This window comes from Corvus moneduloides, unplaced genomic scaffold (assembly GCF_009650955.1).
Source record: "Corvus moneduloides isolate bCorMon1 unplaced genomic scaffold, bCorMon1.pri scaffold_142_arrow_ctg1, whole genome shotgun sequence".
NCBI lineage: Eukaryota > Metazoa > Chordata > Aves > Passeriformes > Corvidae > Corvus > Corvus moneduloides.
This window is the reverse complement of record NW_022436892.1, coordinates 1-18,707: the sequence shown is the minus strand read 5'-3', so window position 1 is coordinate 18,707 and position 18,707 is coordinate 1. Positions and strand designations below refer to the sequence as shown.

General features: G+C 36.3%; 1 protein-coding gene across 1 annotated transcript in view; it reads left to right on the top strand.

Annotated features, from left to right (window-relative positions):
• Positions 1 to 16,434, top strand: part of LOC116438876 (target of Nesh-SH3-like) — a 32,925-nt gene extending 16,491 nt beyond the window's left edge. Inside the window, exons 2-4 of the mRNA XM_032097893.1 lie at positions 4,461 to 4,640; positions 13,725 to 13,793; positions 15,720 to 16,434. Coding sequence (XP_031953784.1) covers positions 4,461 to 4,640; positions 13,725 to 13,793; positions 15,720 to 15,802 — 332 coding nt within the window. The 3' untranslated portion in view covers positions 15,803 to 16,434. The remainder of the gene's footprint in view (positions 1 to 4,460; positions 4,641 to 13,724; positions 13,794 to 15,719) is intronic.
• The last annotated feature ends 2,273 nt before the right edge of the window (positions 16,435 to 18,707 follow it).

The following is an 18,707-nucleotide window of genomic DNA, read 5'->3' as shown; positions in this document are numbered from 1 at the left end:
AACAAATGCCAAAAACTGACACAAATGAATGGAATTAGAGGGCATCTAGTTTATCATTCAAGTCTTTCATCAAGGAGATGCAGGGAAAAAAGGTCTCTTGAAATCCTAATACGACAAAATTATTTTCTCAAAATCAAATAGATTCTTATCACAGTATGATAACCATGAAGTTCCTGTTACTTCCCTTGTCCATTCAATTATATTTAATGAATGTTTATCTGAGTGGTGACTAAAAGAGACATATTACTCAGAATGAGAATGCTTTCCTGAGTAGTTGTTCAAAACACTGTGAGATCAACACAAATGAAATCTATATTGCTAATGTGCTCCTGGGGGCAGTCCCCATTTGCCAAGCTAATTTATATGAAGTCCTTATATCCTTATTGCTCCAGGATGGCCCTCTCTTGACTAGATTGGCAGTGTCTGTGCAGCACGTAGGATTGAGCTCTCCTTGTCCTTGGTTGCTCCACTGCTGTTCATATGCTTCCAGAAACTGGTCATTTATTGTTTTACCAGTTAATATTCATCCCTCATTTTCAGTGGTTCTGGAATGCACACAGCCCATGAACAGGAATGTGGTTTAGTCATATGAAGTGTGGCATCTGTGTTGTTGCTTTAGCAGTTATTTTCCCTGAAAAAACATGCAGCTAAGTTAAAGTGAAGGAGATTTGTCTGCCTTGCTCTTTGCTGCTCTTTGGGTTAGGCTTTAGGAAAGACAGCTCCTGCTTGCCTAACCTGATCTCCTCTTATGACAAGGTCACTCACTTACTGGGTGAGGGAAAGGTTGTGGATATTGTGTACCTTCAACAAGGCCAAATGCTGGATCCTGCATCTGGCTCATGATAACCCAAAGCTGTCTGGTGAGAAAGGACCTGGGTGTGCTGGTTGCCAGCAGCTGAACATGAGCCAGGGTGTTCCCAGGTGGCCAAGAAGGCCAATGGAAGCCTGGCCTGGATTGGCAATAGTGTGGCCACGAGGCCTAAGGCAGTGGTCGCCCCCCTGTACTTGGCACTGGTGAGGCTGCATTCCAAATCCTGTATTAAATGTTGGGTCCATCTCTGCAAGAAAGATGTTGAGGAGCTGAAGCATGTCCAGAGAAGGGCCACAAAACTGGTGAAGGGTCTGGAGCAAAAGTCTTATGACAAGGAGCTGAGGGAGCTGGAGAAAAGGAGGCTCAGGGGTGACCTTATCTCTTTCTACAACTACCTGAAAGGAGGGTGTAGGGGCCAAGTGGGCATCAGCCTCTTTTCCCAAGTAACAGGTGACAGGACAAGGGCGAATGGCCCCAAGTTGTGCCAGGGGAGATTTAGATTGGATATTAGGAAAAATATCTTCACCAAAAGGATCATGAATCATTGGAACAGACTGACCAGGTTTGAGTCACCATCCCTGGAGGTATTTAAAATGTGTGTAGATTTCGCTGTTGGGGACATGGTTTAGTTGTGGACTTGGCAGGGCTGGGTTTAGAGTTGAACTTGATGATCTTGATGGTCTTTTCCAACCTAAAGAATTTTTTCCTAATGTTTTTTCCTAAGCCCTACAGGGACTCTGAAATATTTGTTGCCATCCAGGCCATCACTGTACTTAAAAGTAAATTAGAGGAAAAGGACCAGCCCTGTCAAGACAGGGTGGTGAGGACAAGGATTTTTTAAACTTATTTCAAATTTGTCTCCTTTTCTTCTTTTCTGCCTTGCTCTTTCTTTTTAAAAATACATGATTCCTATTTATTTTCTGCCAGAACTGTCTTTGATTTTAAAAGCTCTCTTGGTGGTTTTGATATACTAGCTATAAAAAAGAGGTCTAAAGGGTCTTATCTCAAAGCCACTACTGTTTTGGGATCCTGTTTAAACTTTCTAATCGTAGAAACCTCACTGAGAGTTTTAAGGCTTTAATAAAATCAAGACACTTGGTCACTATAATTGACTGCTTACAAATAAGCGATGCTACCTATCTAACTGAAATCAGACCCAGTTCAATTTAATCTTGATATAGAATTAAGTCTTCAAATTGATGTAAAGTTTGGTTGATAGATATGTAAATACAATTGTGGGGGGGAAAAGGGTAAAATTATTGTAAATTTAAAATTAAATAGATCTTTACTAATTTTTTTTTTTTTTGTAAATTCAGTTTTGAGAGTGATTAATAAATTTATTATGGAAATCAAATTACCATATTTGAATTAAGTACTGTAAGTGTTATTTTATTCTTAGACATGAATACTCAATAGAGACCAGGAGACCATAATTTCGATAATGCTCAACTCTCTAAAGTTAGGGTTTTGAAGAATCTATAATTTCAACAGATTTAGCTCACTGTCAATCAGAGATAATAATCTTAAATTTTCTTACCACTTTTTTCTAAGTGTCTTTACTAAGCTCATTAGAGGCATTTGAAGTCTGCTGTGTTTTCTTCCTGGTTTGTGCTATCTGGAGCCCTGTCAGTATTCAGAGTTGCACATCTGCAGCCTTCTTGTGTAGGGAAAATAAAGGAGTTAGGATGTCACAGAGATTAGGAAGCAACTGCTGCCCTTTTTCCCGTGAAGGTATTGCTCTGCTAAAAATGCCAGAGAACTAGTTTTCTAGAAGCCTTGCAGTCTTCTGGAACCTGGCAGAGTTGCCTTCGGAAAATTGTGACAGTTTCCTGGCTGAATGATGTTTCTTGATCACTCTTTAGATAAAGGAAGGGAGGCAGATGTTTTCCATCAGTTTTACTTGTACGCTTCTTTCTATAAAGGGAAGAGGCATAAAGTGTTGGCTTAAGGCTTTACATTCTGTGTGCAGACAACTGCAGATGCTCAAATCATCTACTAAAACAAAGTGAGGGTTTTAGTCTCTTGGCAACTCTAGTCACTAGAATTTCTCTAAAAGAAGCAGAGTATGTTGGGGTGATACCAGAGAATGAGTATGTAGTTGTCTAGAGGAACTTTGAATATTAGTCTGCAATTACTGAGAGGAAAGAAGGAAGGAAGGAAAGGAAGGGAAGGGAAAGGAAGGGAAAGGAAGAGAAAGGAAGGGAAAGGAAGGGAAAGGAAGAAGGAAAGGAAGAAGGAAAGGAAGAAGGAAAGAAGGAAAGAAGGAAAGAAAGAAAGAAAGAAAAAAAGAAATAGAAAGAAAGAAAGAAAGAAAGAAAGATATAAAGAAAGATTGAAAGAAAGAAAGAAAGAAAGAAAGAAAGAAAGAAAAAGAGAAAGAAAGAAAGAAAGAAAAAGAGAAAGAAAGAAAGAAAGAAAGAAAGAAAGAAAGAAAGAAAGAAAGAAAGAAAGAAAGAAAGAAAGAAAGAAAGAAAGAAAGAAAGAAAGAAAGAAAAAGAGAGAGAAAGGGAAGTTTAGTATCACTCTGCACTATTATTCAATGATATATTATATATCATTTATCTCATTGTTTTTCTTCAGGATTTAGTTCCCGAAGTAAAATGATTGTCTGCAAAGTTCTGGTTTTTCCTGATAAATTAATTTCAGCCTTCATAATTGGACAGATGCCTGAAAATATGTTGGGGATAAAAATTTACATTTTGAGAATGAGAAGAGAAATAATAACCCAAAATATACTAGTCTGGTGCTGGTGTTGTAAGTTTGGGGGAAAGCCAGCAATTCAACAGTTCTGAAAATATGATAGGCCTAACTGTGACAAGGGAATATTAAGATTGTACATACCAAGGAAGGAAAAGGGAAAAGCCAATTCTCCCTTACCCCAACAAGAAGAAGCCAAAACACCAACTTGTAGCCTAAAAAGTTAGTAATTCTGTTGTGAAGTCATTCTCTGTTGCTGCAAGTTAAATTTTTGCAGATGGAAATACAAGATGTTTCTTACTTTATGTGCTGTTCCCCTGGAAAGCATAAAAATGAATGTTTAAAAAGAGTTTCTTCGTAGTTTTGAGTAAAGTATTTATGTTAGTTAGGTGTCCTGGTGTAATTCCAAATACAAAATTACATTTCCAGCCCAACATAGGGGGGAAAAAATTGTAGAAGTTTTATTTGGATCTGGTTACTGTTTATCCTCTACCATAATTTTTGAGTGTGATTAACTGATGAACTTAATTTTACAACTTCATATTTTCTACTAACAAGCAAAAAAAATCAAACCAAAAACTTGCACTTTTTTTCACCTATGGGTCCTATATATGGCTACTACTACTATAACTCTTGCATTTAAAGGAAAAAATGCATGCATTTTTTCCACTTACTTCATGCATGGTTTTACTACTGCAATTGTTGATGTTAAAGCAAATGATAATGCTAAACTAGTGGAAAAACAGTTATGTTGGCAACCACATTTTCACATGACTGTTAGTTCACTTTTTAAAATACACTGGGTTTCCAGGAGACATGACCTGTAAGAAATTTTTCAGTTGCATGGTATTAGCAAATTAAACAGCCCTATATTGCTATATTGTCATGTTCCATTACTGAATATATGATTGCTAGGTAATGCATTTTGATCTCTTTTTTACTCTTTCCCCAGTGAAAAGGCAGAGTCTGAAGGTTCAGATCAATGCAACAGATGACACCGTTTGCATGAGGTATCTTCGACCAAGTCAAAGCACCAAACTAGAAGGTTTTGTCCTGGGCTATGGAAGCAACTTCCTTTCTAATCAGTACATTCCTTTACCTTCAGAAGGAAAAAACTATGTAACAGAACTTGGTAAGACATATTTGCTTTGCATGCTGTTGTTGTAATGAATTATGGGAAGAGATTGAGGAGAATATGAACATTTTGTTTGCTTAATTTTTTGTGTTATTGTGTTGTTGCTCAAGGTTTCTTTGTGTTTGTTTAAGGTTGCTGTCAAGAATTTCAGTTGAAAGTGGAATTAGGAGATCCCTCAAGGAGAACAACTAGTTTTTGTTTGGAAAAGTTTGTTTACTGGTATTTGTTTTGGGGATTTTCATTTTACTGATAAACCGTGCTATATGACCACATCACGGATCAAATGGGATGGTTTGCCTAAGGTTGCAGCTATAAAGTAAAATATAAGGGAGACGTACATGTTTTTAACAAAGAGTAGAAGACACAGTGAAACAGTCTTGAGAATTGTGTGGTTTATTCCTTTTGACAGAAACATTCATATCAAAATGATGCCTCTTCTTGTGGGGATCTACTCCAGTACTACATGCTATGGATTAACCTCTAACTTCCATGTGAGACATTACCAACAGAATTCCGTAAGCTGTTTTATGGAAGAGATTAAACCATGTCAAGAATGTTATATTCTGTTATCTGGATTAGGGAGGAGAAAAAAAATTATTAAAACATTGATTTATCAGGATTTGACCTTTTGAGATATCTGTTCAATCCCTAAGGATTTTCCTATTGCTTTCTTTAAGCTTTTCTAGCCTGAAATGAATCAATTTACCTTCATCATTGTAGTGCTGGTGATCTTGGTGTAAAACAAGGGGGAGGAAAGGATGCATGAGCATATGTCTCAGTTTTTGAGATAAGACTTCAGGAGGAGTGAGTGCTCCTCCCCTTTTCCTCCGTCAATGAGACAAATGGGTCACAAGGAGTGAAAGTGGGAAAAAGAAACCAAACTGTTTATTAACGCACAAACAAAACAGGGTAGAACAGGGGGAAAAAAATACAAAAAAATACAACAAAATACAACAAATTCCCACAGAGGGAACAGACGTGGGCTCGGACCAGCCGGGGCCACCCCACGGGCCCGCCGGCGCTGCACCCGCAGGCTCCCTGGACCAGTGAGGAGGGAAGGCAGGCAGTAAGGCAAGGGGAAGGAAAGGGAAAAAAGAGCAGGAAAAAAACCCAACAGAACCTTTTCCCAGCTAGCTGGAACACAAAGGAAACCCAGGAAAGCAGCACAGCACTCCTGGCACACTCCCTGCCCTGAGCCCTGCCGAGCTCCCTGAGCCGTTGGGCTGAGCCATTAAACTGCCCCACACTCAGCCCCGTGGTCCCACCCCCTGGGTCCATCTTAAAGAAAGAGCATCCTTGGGCATTGAGCGGATGGTTAAGGAATAAAGCAGCTTCATAACATCACCCCAGAACACATAGGAGTAGTAATTGCTATCTTTTTGATGTGGTCAATTAAGGCCATTGTGGGTGTCTGCTCCAGGCTGAAAACTGCAGAATAAAAAATGAAAAAATAAGATGTTAGATACAGAATAATTAAGATATTAGAAACTGATAGGATCACTGTGGCAGAAGTTAACGTTCCTTTTCATGAGTTGGTACTCCTGGGATTTCTTTGTAACTCCATCTCCAATCCAGTGTTTGACTTCATAAACATGACTTAAGCTGCATCTGGTTTATCTGATTCATCCTATGTGTAACTTTTGAATCAGTTCACTAAGAATGATGTACAGGATTTTCTGTGCTATACTGTGCATTAGGCATAACAATGCCTGTTGCATGAGTAGTGAGGATTAATATTTTTCAGATACTCTAAGATCCTAGGAAAGAGCAAAAAAAGGACTAAATGTAATATCATGCGTAGATCGTTTGCACTTCCTATTTAATAGAAGCTTTAATACTTAATGTATTGCGATACTGAAAACTGAAAGCTCAGAGTTACCTGGAATTTAAGGTATATTGATATTTTGTAGCTTTAACTGCAGTAGTTAATGGCTGGAAACTAGGAACCTTCTTAGTTCTACAGCACATCAGAGCACTAACCACATGCATATTCGTTTTCTGTAGGGTATCAGGAGAGGGAAGAGCAAAAATGTTGACGAATATTCTTCCTTTATGATTATTTCAAAGGAGAATAACTTCAAAATTTTATCTCCCTCATGCTTATAGAAGTTGTCCGTTTCCTTGTGACAATAAGTCTACGCTTGTGACTTCTGAATGTCCAGTAAATAAACATGCAAAATGCAACATAATACAGGTACCAAGACAAGCATTTCCAACCTTCAGAAAATGTCATCTTTGAAAAGACACGAGTAAAAGAAGTTATCAGCAATATGTTCTTCAAGTTGCAAGCATTTATTTAAGGCAATTACCAGTACGTTTATTGGAGCAGTTGCTTTTAGTTAAGAGATTTAGGGTTAGATTGTATGCCTTGGGGACTTGTTTATTGGAAGCAGTGAGTGCATAATCTTTCCCATTTTACAAATATTAAACACAACATTAAAGTGCAGCTTTGATTGTGCTTTCCAAATGTGTATGGAACACGAGCTAAAGCAATAAACATCAGTTGTGCTTTTGGCTCTATTTTAGAGTGACTTGTGTGGCAGAAATGAAGACAGAGATGATTTCTAGCACATTCCCTCCTCCCCACCATATTTAAGGATCAGTTGTTGGCAGAAACTGGAAGAATTGCAGAATGGTTCTTAATTCTAGGAACAATGATTGAGTTTTATTGTGGCAGCCAGAGACCTCAGCTCTAGCACACACTTTATATTGATTTTAGAAAAACCAAGGTGTTGTAGAGGGACAATAAAACTACTCTCAAGAATGTGCCAAAGACATAAACCCCCTAGACCATATTGCTGAAAAATCTTAGATTATCTTTGTACTCCTAGTACATCTCATATGTCATGAAGTTGGCCTAGTACCTTCTCTTCATATTAGAACAATGTATTTTTTAAATTTCACACTCAGCATTGTCTATCCCATATTCTAGCGATCCAAGTGCCACTGCATGCTCTGAAAATGGTCTTCAGTGGGTTCCACAAGTTTTTCCGCAGTCAGAACAGCTAGGTTTGTACAAAAGCCATTCATTTTTGCCCTAAGAACTCCTTCTTGGTCCTCTCATGCTTTGACTTATCTGAATTTTACAGAAATCAGGTGAGTTTACAGGCTTCCCTGAACAGTGGTGGGTGAGGCTTTTATTGAACAGGATGTGGAGGAAGTGGTTCCCAAATATGAAAAGTCATAGTGGTCTATTTAGATAAAGACAAATACAATTTAATGTTTCCTCCTTTCTTGTCAGTTTTAATGGTTCATGGAAAGATAATTCCTTTCCCAGTCAATTTAGGGACTATGATCACAACTTTAAATTGGTTTGTAGCTGGAAGGTAAAGATTAGAAATGGAGATTTAAGGGCATTTGTTAGTCTCTAAAAGGTGTGTTTTTCTAATGCATTAAGGAACATTGCTGTGGAATATAATCTCCTGAGGGAGTGATTAGATCCACGAGAATGGAAGATCCATGAAAGTGGATCTGGTTCTAGTAGTATTAAAATCGTTTATTCTGTGAAGACTTTTAAGGAAAAAACGTACATATATGTAATCAGCCATAGACCCTACTCAAAAAAAAAAATTTCATTAGTTTATCTATTAGGCCAATGAAAGAAAACACACAGACTTCACATATAAGTCATTAATCCCTTCCTAAAACGCATCAATCCCTTTTAATATAATTTGTCCTTTCTAACGAGGAGTATAGCTCTACTAGGTAGAATGAAGTACCTTGCAGACATTTCCACATTTCCACATTTCCTTGATTTAGCTCTGCATCCCTGGTTTTGTTAATGGAGCAGCATAATTGGTATTCTGTTTGGGATAATTGTCCCCAGTTGGAACTGGAATATGGAGGATGACACAATATACACAATACATGTTTCTAAGGCCCCAAAATTCCATATTTCCAACCCAGCCATTGTAGATTAAAATGAAATTTACTGTCAGCTTTTCTGCTGGGTCACACACCTCTTACGATCCTGTTAATGGGAAGCTTGAAGTCAGAAGATGTATTAATTTATAAAATTATGTGTCTATAGGTGGATATATATTTTAAAGAAATTTATAAGGATATGACCTTTCCAAGGATTTTCAGGAGAGATATATGGCTTTGTATGAAGTGTGACATCCACCTACGTTTCATCCATTAAAATATTCAGCACCTCACTGCAGTGATTCTTATCTTAAAATATCTGTTTTGCCTTTGTTTTTGCAAATTATATAGTAACTGAGGCAGCAATTGCATAACATTATCCATAAATTGGGATCTGCCTGCAGAGGGGCATGTGCAAAGAGAAAAGGATTCTATTGGATTTCCTGGACTTGTAATGAGTTTGTGCTGGCAAGAAAGTCTTGAGCAGCTTCATACACTAGTAGAATGATCTGAATCATTTTGAAGGGTAAATGACAATGACAAGGCAGCAGCAAAGTTTGTTTCCAAGATTTATGCTTCTTTATCAGGACACCAGATGTGTTTTGTGCTGAGTGTACTTTGTGTACTTATGTGGCAGTAAACAACATTATTATTGGTCATGAAAGCTATTCAGATAGTGCCAAAATATATCAAGGTATTAATTCAGCTAGACTAATGAAAAGGTGAACAGACCCATCCAAAAGCTCTGGGCTTGACTTAAACCTTGATCTTAATTTTTTCAGTCTTCCTGACTTCTAAGGAAAGAGTATTTGCTTAAGAAATCTGTGTTAGTCTTTTCTAACTTGGCTAGGAAGATTGCAAGCCAGCCTCCTAGAAATTGTTGATACTGTTGGAGAAACCCAAAAAATTGCGTGGAGACAGGAGAGTGTTGTAAGAATGAACAGCAATTACTTAACACAGTGAACAAAATTAATTTCCCTTTCAGTTTCTAAAACCAGATCAAAGTTGTGCAATGCTTTTACTTTTCCTTTTCTTGAACAAGATTGTACAGTGTAAGAGGAGAATGTATTGGTAATCCTGCTTTATAACAATCCCAATAACTGGTGGGTGAATTTTGTGTTTATGTATATATATGAAAGCATTCTATTACCAACTTGAACACATTTTAAAAAGTGCAATTCAGGGATCAGTGCTTAGCTGAAAGATCTTGCTGTGCAGTTTCTTATATCTGATCAAATACCAGAAATTCTCAGATGTATTAGTTCCATGCTTTTCAAGATGCCAAATAATGTGAATGGTAATTCAGCATTATGTTGCCTCCTGCTAATTTACCAGAAACAAGGTTCTCATTGCTAATGTTAGCTGAGCCTAGTGGAAGGGAGGACCTGGAGGAGGTCAGCAGATACCCCTTCCTCCAGACAAGTGCATTGATCAGCAGTGAGTTCATTCATGCCAGCCTTTTTGTCCCACTTCTCTGTCTTTTCCCATGCTTGTTACACTACTATACCTTCTATCCTCCTCTTCCTCCACCTTTGCCCTTAGCAACATCCCATGGTAAATCTTTAGCAATCCCCAATTACAGATTAAGGATTTGCAGCCTGAAGGCAAAAAAATTCTTTGTTTTGATTTCTGAATTCAGTGGTCTATGAATTCTAATGATACATTTGTAACACTATTTTAAGATTTATTCTAAGTTCATCAGTCAGTTCATTCTTACATTGTTTTGCTTTCATGTGCATATTGGCTGGGCCCTGAATAGTGTGCTTGAACAAAAGCAGAATTTCCTAGCGTTTTGTAGTATGTGTTAGTTGCCTGCTGCCACTGATTTGATAGCCTAGCTCATGGCAAATGGAAGTAAGTGTTCTCCTATGTTAATCTGATATGTCAGTGGCATGTATTTTTGTTACATTCTGGTCATCTTCATAAGCTGTTAAGGTGTGCAATAGAAGCTTTTTTCTTTTAAAAATTTTATTTGTTAATATAATAGCACATGTTTGGGAGAATTACATCACTAAGAATTAGGCATGGATTTATCAAGTAGCACTTCTCTGGTACATGTGGGCGTTTTCCTAGAGTATTTTGTGGTTCAAAAATTGAAGGTGGTCACTATTTGGACTTTATTTCTGATCTGAAAGGAGCTCTTAGGCAAGGTATTTGTTGTTCTAGCTTTAATAAAGGGGGTTAGACAGTAATAGGTTCAAACAAGTGGTCTTAGAGTAGCAGCCCTCCAAGAATGTGTTATCGCAAGACGTTATCCTTGTGGCATCAAGGAGCTGCTAAGGTTTTCATAGCAAATCTGCTAATGTATTTCAAACTTTACTTGTTAAAGCTTGCATTGTTTTGTAGGGATCCTTCATTTATGAGACTGTGGGTCCTCACAGATGAGAGAAAGGCAGATCTCTATCTTGTATCTTTATCATATATGTCTCTGTTATATACTGATTAATGTTGAAATGATTTTTGGAGCCAGATGTTGGATTCATGCATCCGTGTCCAGACGTTTCAATGTTGACCTTAGTCATGTAACTGCCCTTTTCTTACTAAATGCAGTTCAAAGAAAATAAGAAATATTCTGTTGCAAACAGGATTGCCTGTACTCTGTGGTGTAATTTGCTTTTACTTGAGTTTATAATTTTACTTTTCAAATGAGCTTCTCTTCTTAAATATATTTTCATGTAAATAGTTGATATATTCTGCAATTCATAATTACATCCAGTCAAACACCCATATTTTTGTAACTGACAGTCACATTTTCCTACCTACCTCTAATTTCAGCAATTTATCTCTTAAGCATATAAGATGAATTAGTGCAAGGTAAACTATAGTTTTATTTAAGTTCTGGTATTTCACAGAATTTTCATTTTCTTTTCCTGTTTTACTCACCTCTCCCCAAGATTCCTGTTTCTTATAGGCATGGATCTGTGGAATGGATTATGAATATAATAGGCATCATAAAAGAACACAGATTATCGTGAAACATTTCCTGTAACTTGACAGAATTTAATACATGGGTGAGGCAATGTTTTAACGCCCTGAAAATGAATTGAGTCATAGTAGCATCAGATGATTTCAGCATTGTGATAATGACTGATAGTCATATTTCTCAGCAAGAAGACTGAATCAGTGTGAAAACTCAGTAGTCTTCTGAACTTATTAAAAGAAATGTTGAATTGCTGTGGAAGACTAAGAAAGAACTCCCATTTCTAGTAAGTCAGGGCTCATTATATGATATTGAAAAAGCTCTCTGCATTTTTTAAATTCAGGTGCCTTGGATATAGAATGTATATCTGCCCAGAGTAAAAGCATTTCAAGACATGTGTCCTCCAGTCCATGCATAATGCTTTGATACTGTACATCAAATCAATGAATTTAACTTAAATTACAGTTGCTCTACTGTTAACATCTATATAGTAGCATGGGTGGTTCTGCTCAGGAACGGAATAATATTTCTAAATTAAGATATATCTTTTGTTAAGTACAGATCAGAAATTTATTGTTGTATTTCGGATATTGAACAGACTTGTTTAACAATTTCATATTCTGATTTCAGTTATAATTTTCATAATATTGTCTTAAATTCAGCAGTTCTAAAGAAGTGCTACTTTTTAAACCTACCCTTTCTATAACAGCACTCTCTCAGCATCTAGCCTCAGCCTGCTTTCCTAAATACTTCCTTTTGTAGCTTGTATTACGGTCAGAAGAGCCATGAATTCCCTGCAAAATGGGAATGCGTTGTATTCTTTGTTAAGGCAACATTCGTTAAATCCACCAAAATAAAGCTTAATGAACAGCATAAATATTTCCATAGAGAACATTTTGTTAGAGAAAAAAAACACCTGCTAGAACTAATGAATCCTGAAAACTGCCAGGTTTTGTAGCTGAGATGTCCAGTGAGGCATTAACAGTCTTTGTTTATTGCCGAATTTTGTTTAGCAGTAAATCTATTTCATATACTGCTACACAAGTAATTTCAGATTTCAGCCAGAATTAATTTTTCCATTTATGGAGCAGGGAAAAAATGTTTCAAAGTATTTGAATAACTTTCTCTCACAATTCTTGGACATTTTACTGATGAACTCATAAACTTTTAGAGCTTTGAAGACTGGCTTTGTAGTTCTCAAAATTTCAAGGTCATGCTTTAAAATAATCCTGTTGAATATGTTGTGAGTTATAACAGTCTCACAAGTGGGCATAAATGCAGAGCAGAAAACTGGGTTTAAAGTAGAGGGAAACCAAATTATTTTAAAGTGTTGCTAATTTCTAGTTTTCAGTCTCAATACAAAAAATGTCCAGATGGTTACACAGGTCCCATACTTGTGTACCCCTCCAAATATTAAAAAACATTTTGTAAACGAATATGTATTTGCACTTTGGGGTTCCTTTTTTTTAACTAATACTTTTTTCCACACTGTTCTGAACAGCTGTTTTCAATGCTTATCTTGGCTATTGGGTTCAGATGAAACCCATTTAAAAAGAATAATTAAACAATTAAAGTACACCCATAGTATGGGTTTCCAGTGATTTAAATGCATAAAATCAGTGAAGTTAAATTGGAGTGGTTTCCCTTGCCACTGGCAGAGCCTTTTCAGTAGTACAGCAAGCTTTGGATTTTATTTGGTACTGCTTTTCCTTTCTCTCTCTTTACAGAAATCTGAGTGTAAGGGGAAATTTAATGATATCTTAGTGGTTCTGTTCAGGTGGTAGAATTCAAGGTGCCTGTTACGCTGATATATGCAGGAAATTCAGTCTCTCATCTGTAGTTATACATTTAGGTAAATGTATCTAAACTACAATAAGAATTTTACATAGAGTAATCCTATTTTCTAAAAGCTATGGTAAAAATAATTTTGGTCAGTATACGGTGAGCCAAATTCTACCCATGGATGTCTTGCTGGAATGTCCTATGACAACTTCTCTCATGTTGCAATTCAGAGAGAATTGGTTTTAAGTAATTAAGAAGGGCAGAAATCCCTGACATCTGGTTTTAAGACAAAGGGAAAATCTTATTTCTGAAGAGGAATTCCCCAAACTAAACCAAACATCTCAACCTTGTTTTAATGGAAGCATTTATTATTTTGAACTCAATACAATTTAAAGAAAACAGATCACAAAGATTGGATACTGTGTAAAGCATTCGCTGACTATTTGACTTTTTCTTATTAATTTCAGATTAATCTCTAGCACATCTGTAATAATTGCTCTTTTATTCATTTGCAGATGCAGAGCCACGGTACTTGGTTTCAGTAAGACCAGCACGTGTTTCAAATAACAAGAAATCTTGTTCAGGTATTTTAATATTACTCCATCTCTTTCTTAAAATATTTGAAAGAAAACAGAACCTTTGACTGGGTTTCTCTGAAAAGGTATTTCTACCTGTATTCATCTGACTGGGATGCACAAATTCTATATGTGGAAAGGTAAAATGTAGGACACTAATTCCTAGTCAGTAATTAGTCACTCATATGGTGTTCAAAACATGAAGATGTACCTAAAGATTTTTTGCATAAATTTAGAACACTAATGATTAAAGACATTAAAGTTATTCTTCCCAAACTACAAGTAAGGATTCTTTCATCCATAGACATGTTAATGCTCTTTGTTTCTCATTGGAAAATGGTAGTGTGGGCGTGTCTGTCTGTCTCTATCTCTGTATCAATACTACTGCTAAGCTTGCTGATGGAAAGAGGGATATTTCCAGCTGAAACTATACGCAGCAGAGTAGAAATCTGAATTTTATTCTGATCTGTTTCAAAGTCTTTCTATATGCCCTCAATCATGTCATTAATACTGTTAGTTCTGAATTCCTTACTTTAATAAGGAGACTTAATTCCGTACTTTAATATGGAGACTTCTTTCAGGATCACTGGACTGTTGCAAAAAATAAACTGATGACCTGTCCTGGAAGCACTCAAGGTCAGGTCAGACAGGGCTCTGAGAAACCTGATCCAGTTGAAGATGTCCCTGCTCATGGCAGGGGACTTGGACTAGATGGTCTTTAAAGGTCCCTTCCAACAAAAATTATTCTATGATCATTATATGATATTTTTTTCCTAGTTATGCTTGGGATTAATTTTTTCTTGCTCTTGGCCAGGTATAGCACAGTATGTCTGGAAAGATTTTGGAAAGTGATTTACCTTTCAAATGCAACATATATATGTTGCTTGTTAATGTGTGTTTTGTAGCAACATATTCATCATCAACAAAGTAAAAACCAACATGGTTAACATTTCTAAATGTACACACATATATTGATATTGTCACTGGGGCTTTTTAAGTGAAGAAATAATTGGTTTCAAGAGGCATGAGAAGAAAGTTAGTCAAATCTGTAATTTATAAACTTCCAAGAAATGTTGGTCACCTGTACATTTTGAGAAGGTAAAGATCCTTTAGATTTTTGACGTATGTAATATGATGTAAATAATATATCAATTTTCTATAGTTAATCATCTTTCAAACACCAGAGATTCTCCTTGGGCCTGTAGCAGTCTGTAAACTACAGGCTCAAAAGAGTTTCTCTAGATCGTTTGTTCCTTTCCACCTATTAACTTTTAAACTTTCTTTCAAATAAGTTCTTTCTCCACACAAGAATTGTACTTCTCCATACAGAGCATAGCTGAAGTTCAGTATCATGCAAAAGCTGATTTCCATATAGTAGGTAATCAAAAGAGAAAAATCCTGCAGATAGAGACACTGACTCAGATCTGCCTACAGTTTAAAAGCAAAATAACTTTTGTAGGTTTTTATTTTACTCTTAAGAATGCTCTAGAAAATATTTATTATGTGTGGACATATTTGCAGTGTTACTGAGAAAACTGCCAAGAAGTTACTATTTTTGTTACATCCATGGAGACTGTCTAATGTCCTGGACTCTCTCATGTCTTCTGTGATGTAGTCCAAGATAGCCAGACGTTTTAATTTAATCTACCTATAGCTTATTCTTACAGTAAGCATATCTAAACCACCAAATATTCATTTTCAAAAATTAGGTTTAACTGGAACATTAGGTTGAAAAAGTGACCATGGACCACATTCTCTGCCGTTTTTGTAAATCATATCTTAGAAATAGTGACCATGAAAAAATAGAGAACTCTTGTACCTCTCCCTTTCAATCTAACAGAGAACTAGATCTTTATTTATTTAATATCCAATCGCAAAAACTTTCCTCTACATAATGCAGGAGAGAGAAATTAACTTTATATGTTTCTTATGTAGGTCGGAACAAGACACAAAAGCCTCTGCAGCTGGTAGTTGGCACTCTCACCCCAACCTCTGTATTCTCTCTTGGGGCATCCTAGTCAACCCTCAACATGGACTGGACAGCAACAAGTAACTGTGCTAGCGACAGGTACAAAACAGAAAAGATGGGGTGCAGCTCTCTGCTGTAATTAAGATAAATTTTACAGTGGAAATTAAAATGTTGTAAACAATAGCTCTGAATGTGAAGTAAGTTTTCTCATTTGCTCACATTAGTGCTTTGCAAATCTACTTGACGGCAGTTTAGTCAGATGTCTACATGCTGAATTACAAATCTTGCTATTTACACTAGATCCTTTGTTCTTAAACCAATGGCCTTGGCTCTACCTTAATTTCTTATCTGATAAATTGAAACTTTGTTAAATCACAGGAAATATTTTACTTTAGAGCTGACTGAACAAGAGTAAAAGAAGTCTTTTGTTGTGCTGAGGTGGGGAAATGATGCCTTGTTTTAACACCATTTGATTTTTGTTTCCTCTATTTTGTCTTATCACCAAAATTGCTTTCCTGCTATTGATACAGTACAGCTTTCATAAATTTTCTGTTGTAAGTAAAAGAGGATCTCTTCTATGTCAATATTTTTGGCATTTACTGGGTGGCACAGTAGGTGGGAAACTCAGGAAGACTCACCAAGTAGAAGTTTCAAGAAGTTTCAAGTGCAGAGGAGCTTCTCAATTAAGTGCACTATCATTATTTATTCAGCCCTTGGCAGATGAATAAAATTGTTTAAATTGTTACTATAGATGTTTTCCCTACTTTGTCTTTTTGTGTTCTCTTCATATTCTTCCTCGACAACAGAAGAATTTTTTTTACCTTCATTTACATTGTGTGAAGCTCTATTCTAGTCAGCAGTGTTTTGTAAAACTAGAAAGAAGCATTGTGCACCCATGGGATGCATCTACATCTGTTTTGCAACTGTTACCTTTTGGGTTTTAAATGTGCGGGGTTTTTTTTCATTATTATTTTTGCATATTGCATTATAGAACATTTGCTTTACCTATCTAGTATTGTCCAATTTGTAGCTGTCTAATTTAGAATTGAATTTTCTTACTTTGGTATTCATAAGAAAACTCTAGCTGACATGATTAAACTGGATGCCAAACATAGGTTATGTTAAAAAAACATCTCATGTAGTCAGGAGGACCTTTCCATACCTTACAAAAGTTTCATACTTCACAAAAGGACTAATTCTTTTCAAGCATCAGAAATTTCTCATGAAAAAGATTTGGATCTTCATCACCAACCAGAATTTCAAACACTATTGAAAAAAATGTTAATGTTTGTTAGGAAACAGTTATGGAATGTTAGTAAATGTCCAAAGATGAAATTTGATCAGATTTTTCTTCAGTAGAAATAAAAGTTGGTTTAGGCTTAGATTTTGCTCTTTCAATCAAGAAAGAAGCAAATATTTTCCTACTGTGAGAAACTGAAGAAATGAGCTGATCTTGGACAAGCTTATAAAGTGTTCTGACATAGTGATTTTAGCACCATTTTTACCAAGGAATTTGTCTTTATGTGATGTGTCAGCACCAGTGTTGCAGCACCCATTGTACAGTGGGAAGGAAGAACACTTCAGGAGAAGCCTATATCCTGTATTAATCCACCTGGAAATTCAAGGCAAGTGGTATCCACCACCATGCCTTCATCAATTCTGTGTTTTCTCCTCAGTTGCTGAATTTTCTTGCTGGATACTCATTGACTCAAAGTTTGAACAAAGTTTTTAACATAGTTTTTGAGTTAGGGCAGTGTGCTACTTGTGTCTTGCTATGTCTAGAATATATTCTGATGTATTCCTCTCAGGAATTACTTTTAATGTGCACTCTGTTTTAGTGAAATATTGTCAGACAGGAGAAGCTAGTTTAAAAATATTTAAATCAAATTACAAGTGATCTTATCAAAGTATGGTTATATACCTATAAGCAGATTTCTGTTTTGCAATCAAGCATAACAATGAAGTTAATGAAGAAAGAAAAAAGTCACTTTAGTGGTGCTCTTATTTATTTTACCTTTACTGGACCAAACTGCTTGTGATTTGTATAAATGATGAGAACAGTTGTCCACATGACCCTCGTGTGTATATCTAGAATTCTAAGAGAGATTAGATCCATATATACTTCTAGCCAGTGTGTCGAAGAAAAACTATTAATTTATGATAATCATTTGAATGACTGTTGATAACGTGCAATAAGAAAAAAATAGGAAGTAGCCCATTCTTAGCAAGTTAGCATTGTAATAAAAGTAGAAGAGTTAGAGTACGTAACAGATTCACCGACATTTCAATCTGTTTCAGGGGCAGTTTGCCTGACTTGATCCTTTTTCATCTGGCACATTCTCCTTACTGTGACATGCTGCAATTACTGTTAATCATCCTCGAGACTGCTGTTAATGGCTAACCTCTAATCTTTGTCATTGGCAGTTCATAGCAGTCGTGACCTCTTAACTCAGTTCTGTCAGTAAATATCCCACCAAGATTTAAATTTGTCACTATATATGACCTGAAACAGAGTCACTGTTCTCGGCCTCTGATTTTACCATCTCCATGTGGATGTTAGGCTTTTGTACAAATGTTGCATAATAAAAGTTATTTCAATCTGTTACTGAGTCAGAAAATAGAATCCACATGGGATAGCTCAGTTCTGCTGGCCAAGATTTCTCTAGTGCAAGTTTGACCTCTGTGGGATATTCCTTAGAAGATCTGGTTCTGTGAGAAAACGAGTTTGGAATAAGAGGTGCCATGTTCTCAAAGAGCATTACTATCTTTTGCTGCTTCCATGAAGTTATTCCTTGCTTCTTGAGGGCACATAGCAGTCTTCTGTACACATTAAGTTTTTAAGAAGCTCCAATGAAAAATATTTACTTATTTACTTGTGATGTTTTTCAACAAAACATTCTTTTGGTTAAACTCTCTAGAGCTTAAGAGCATAAGGCAATAGAATGCTACATATT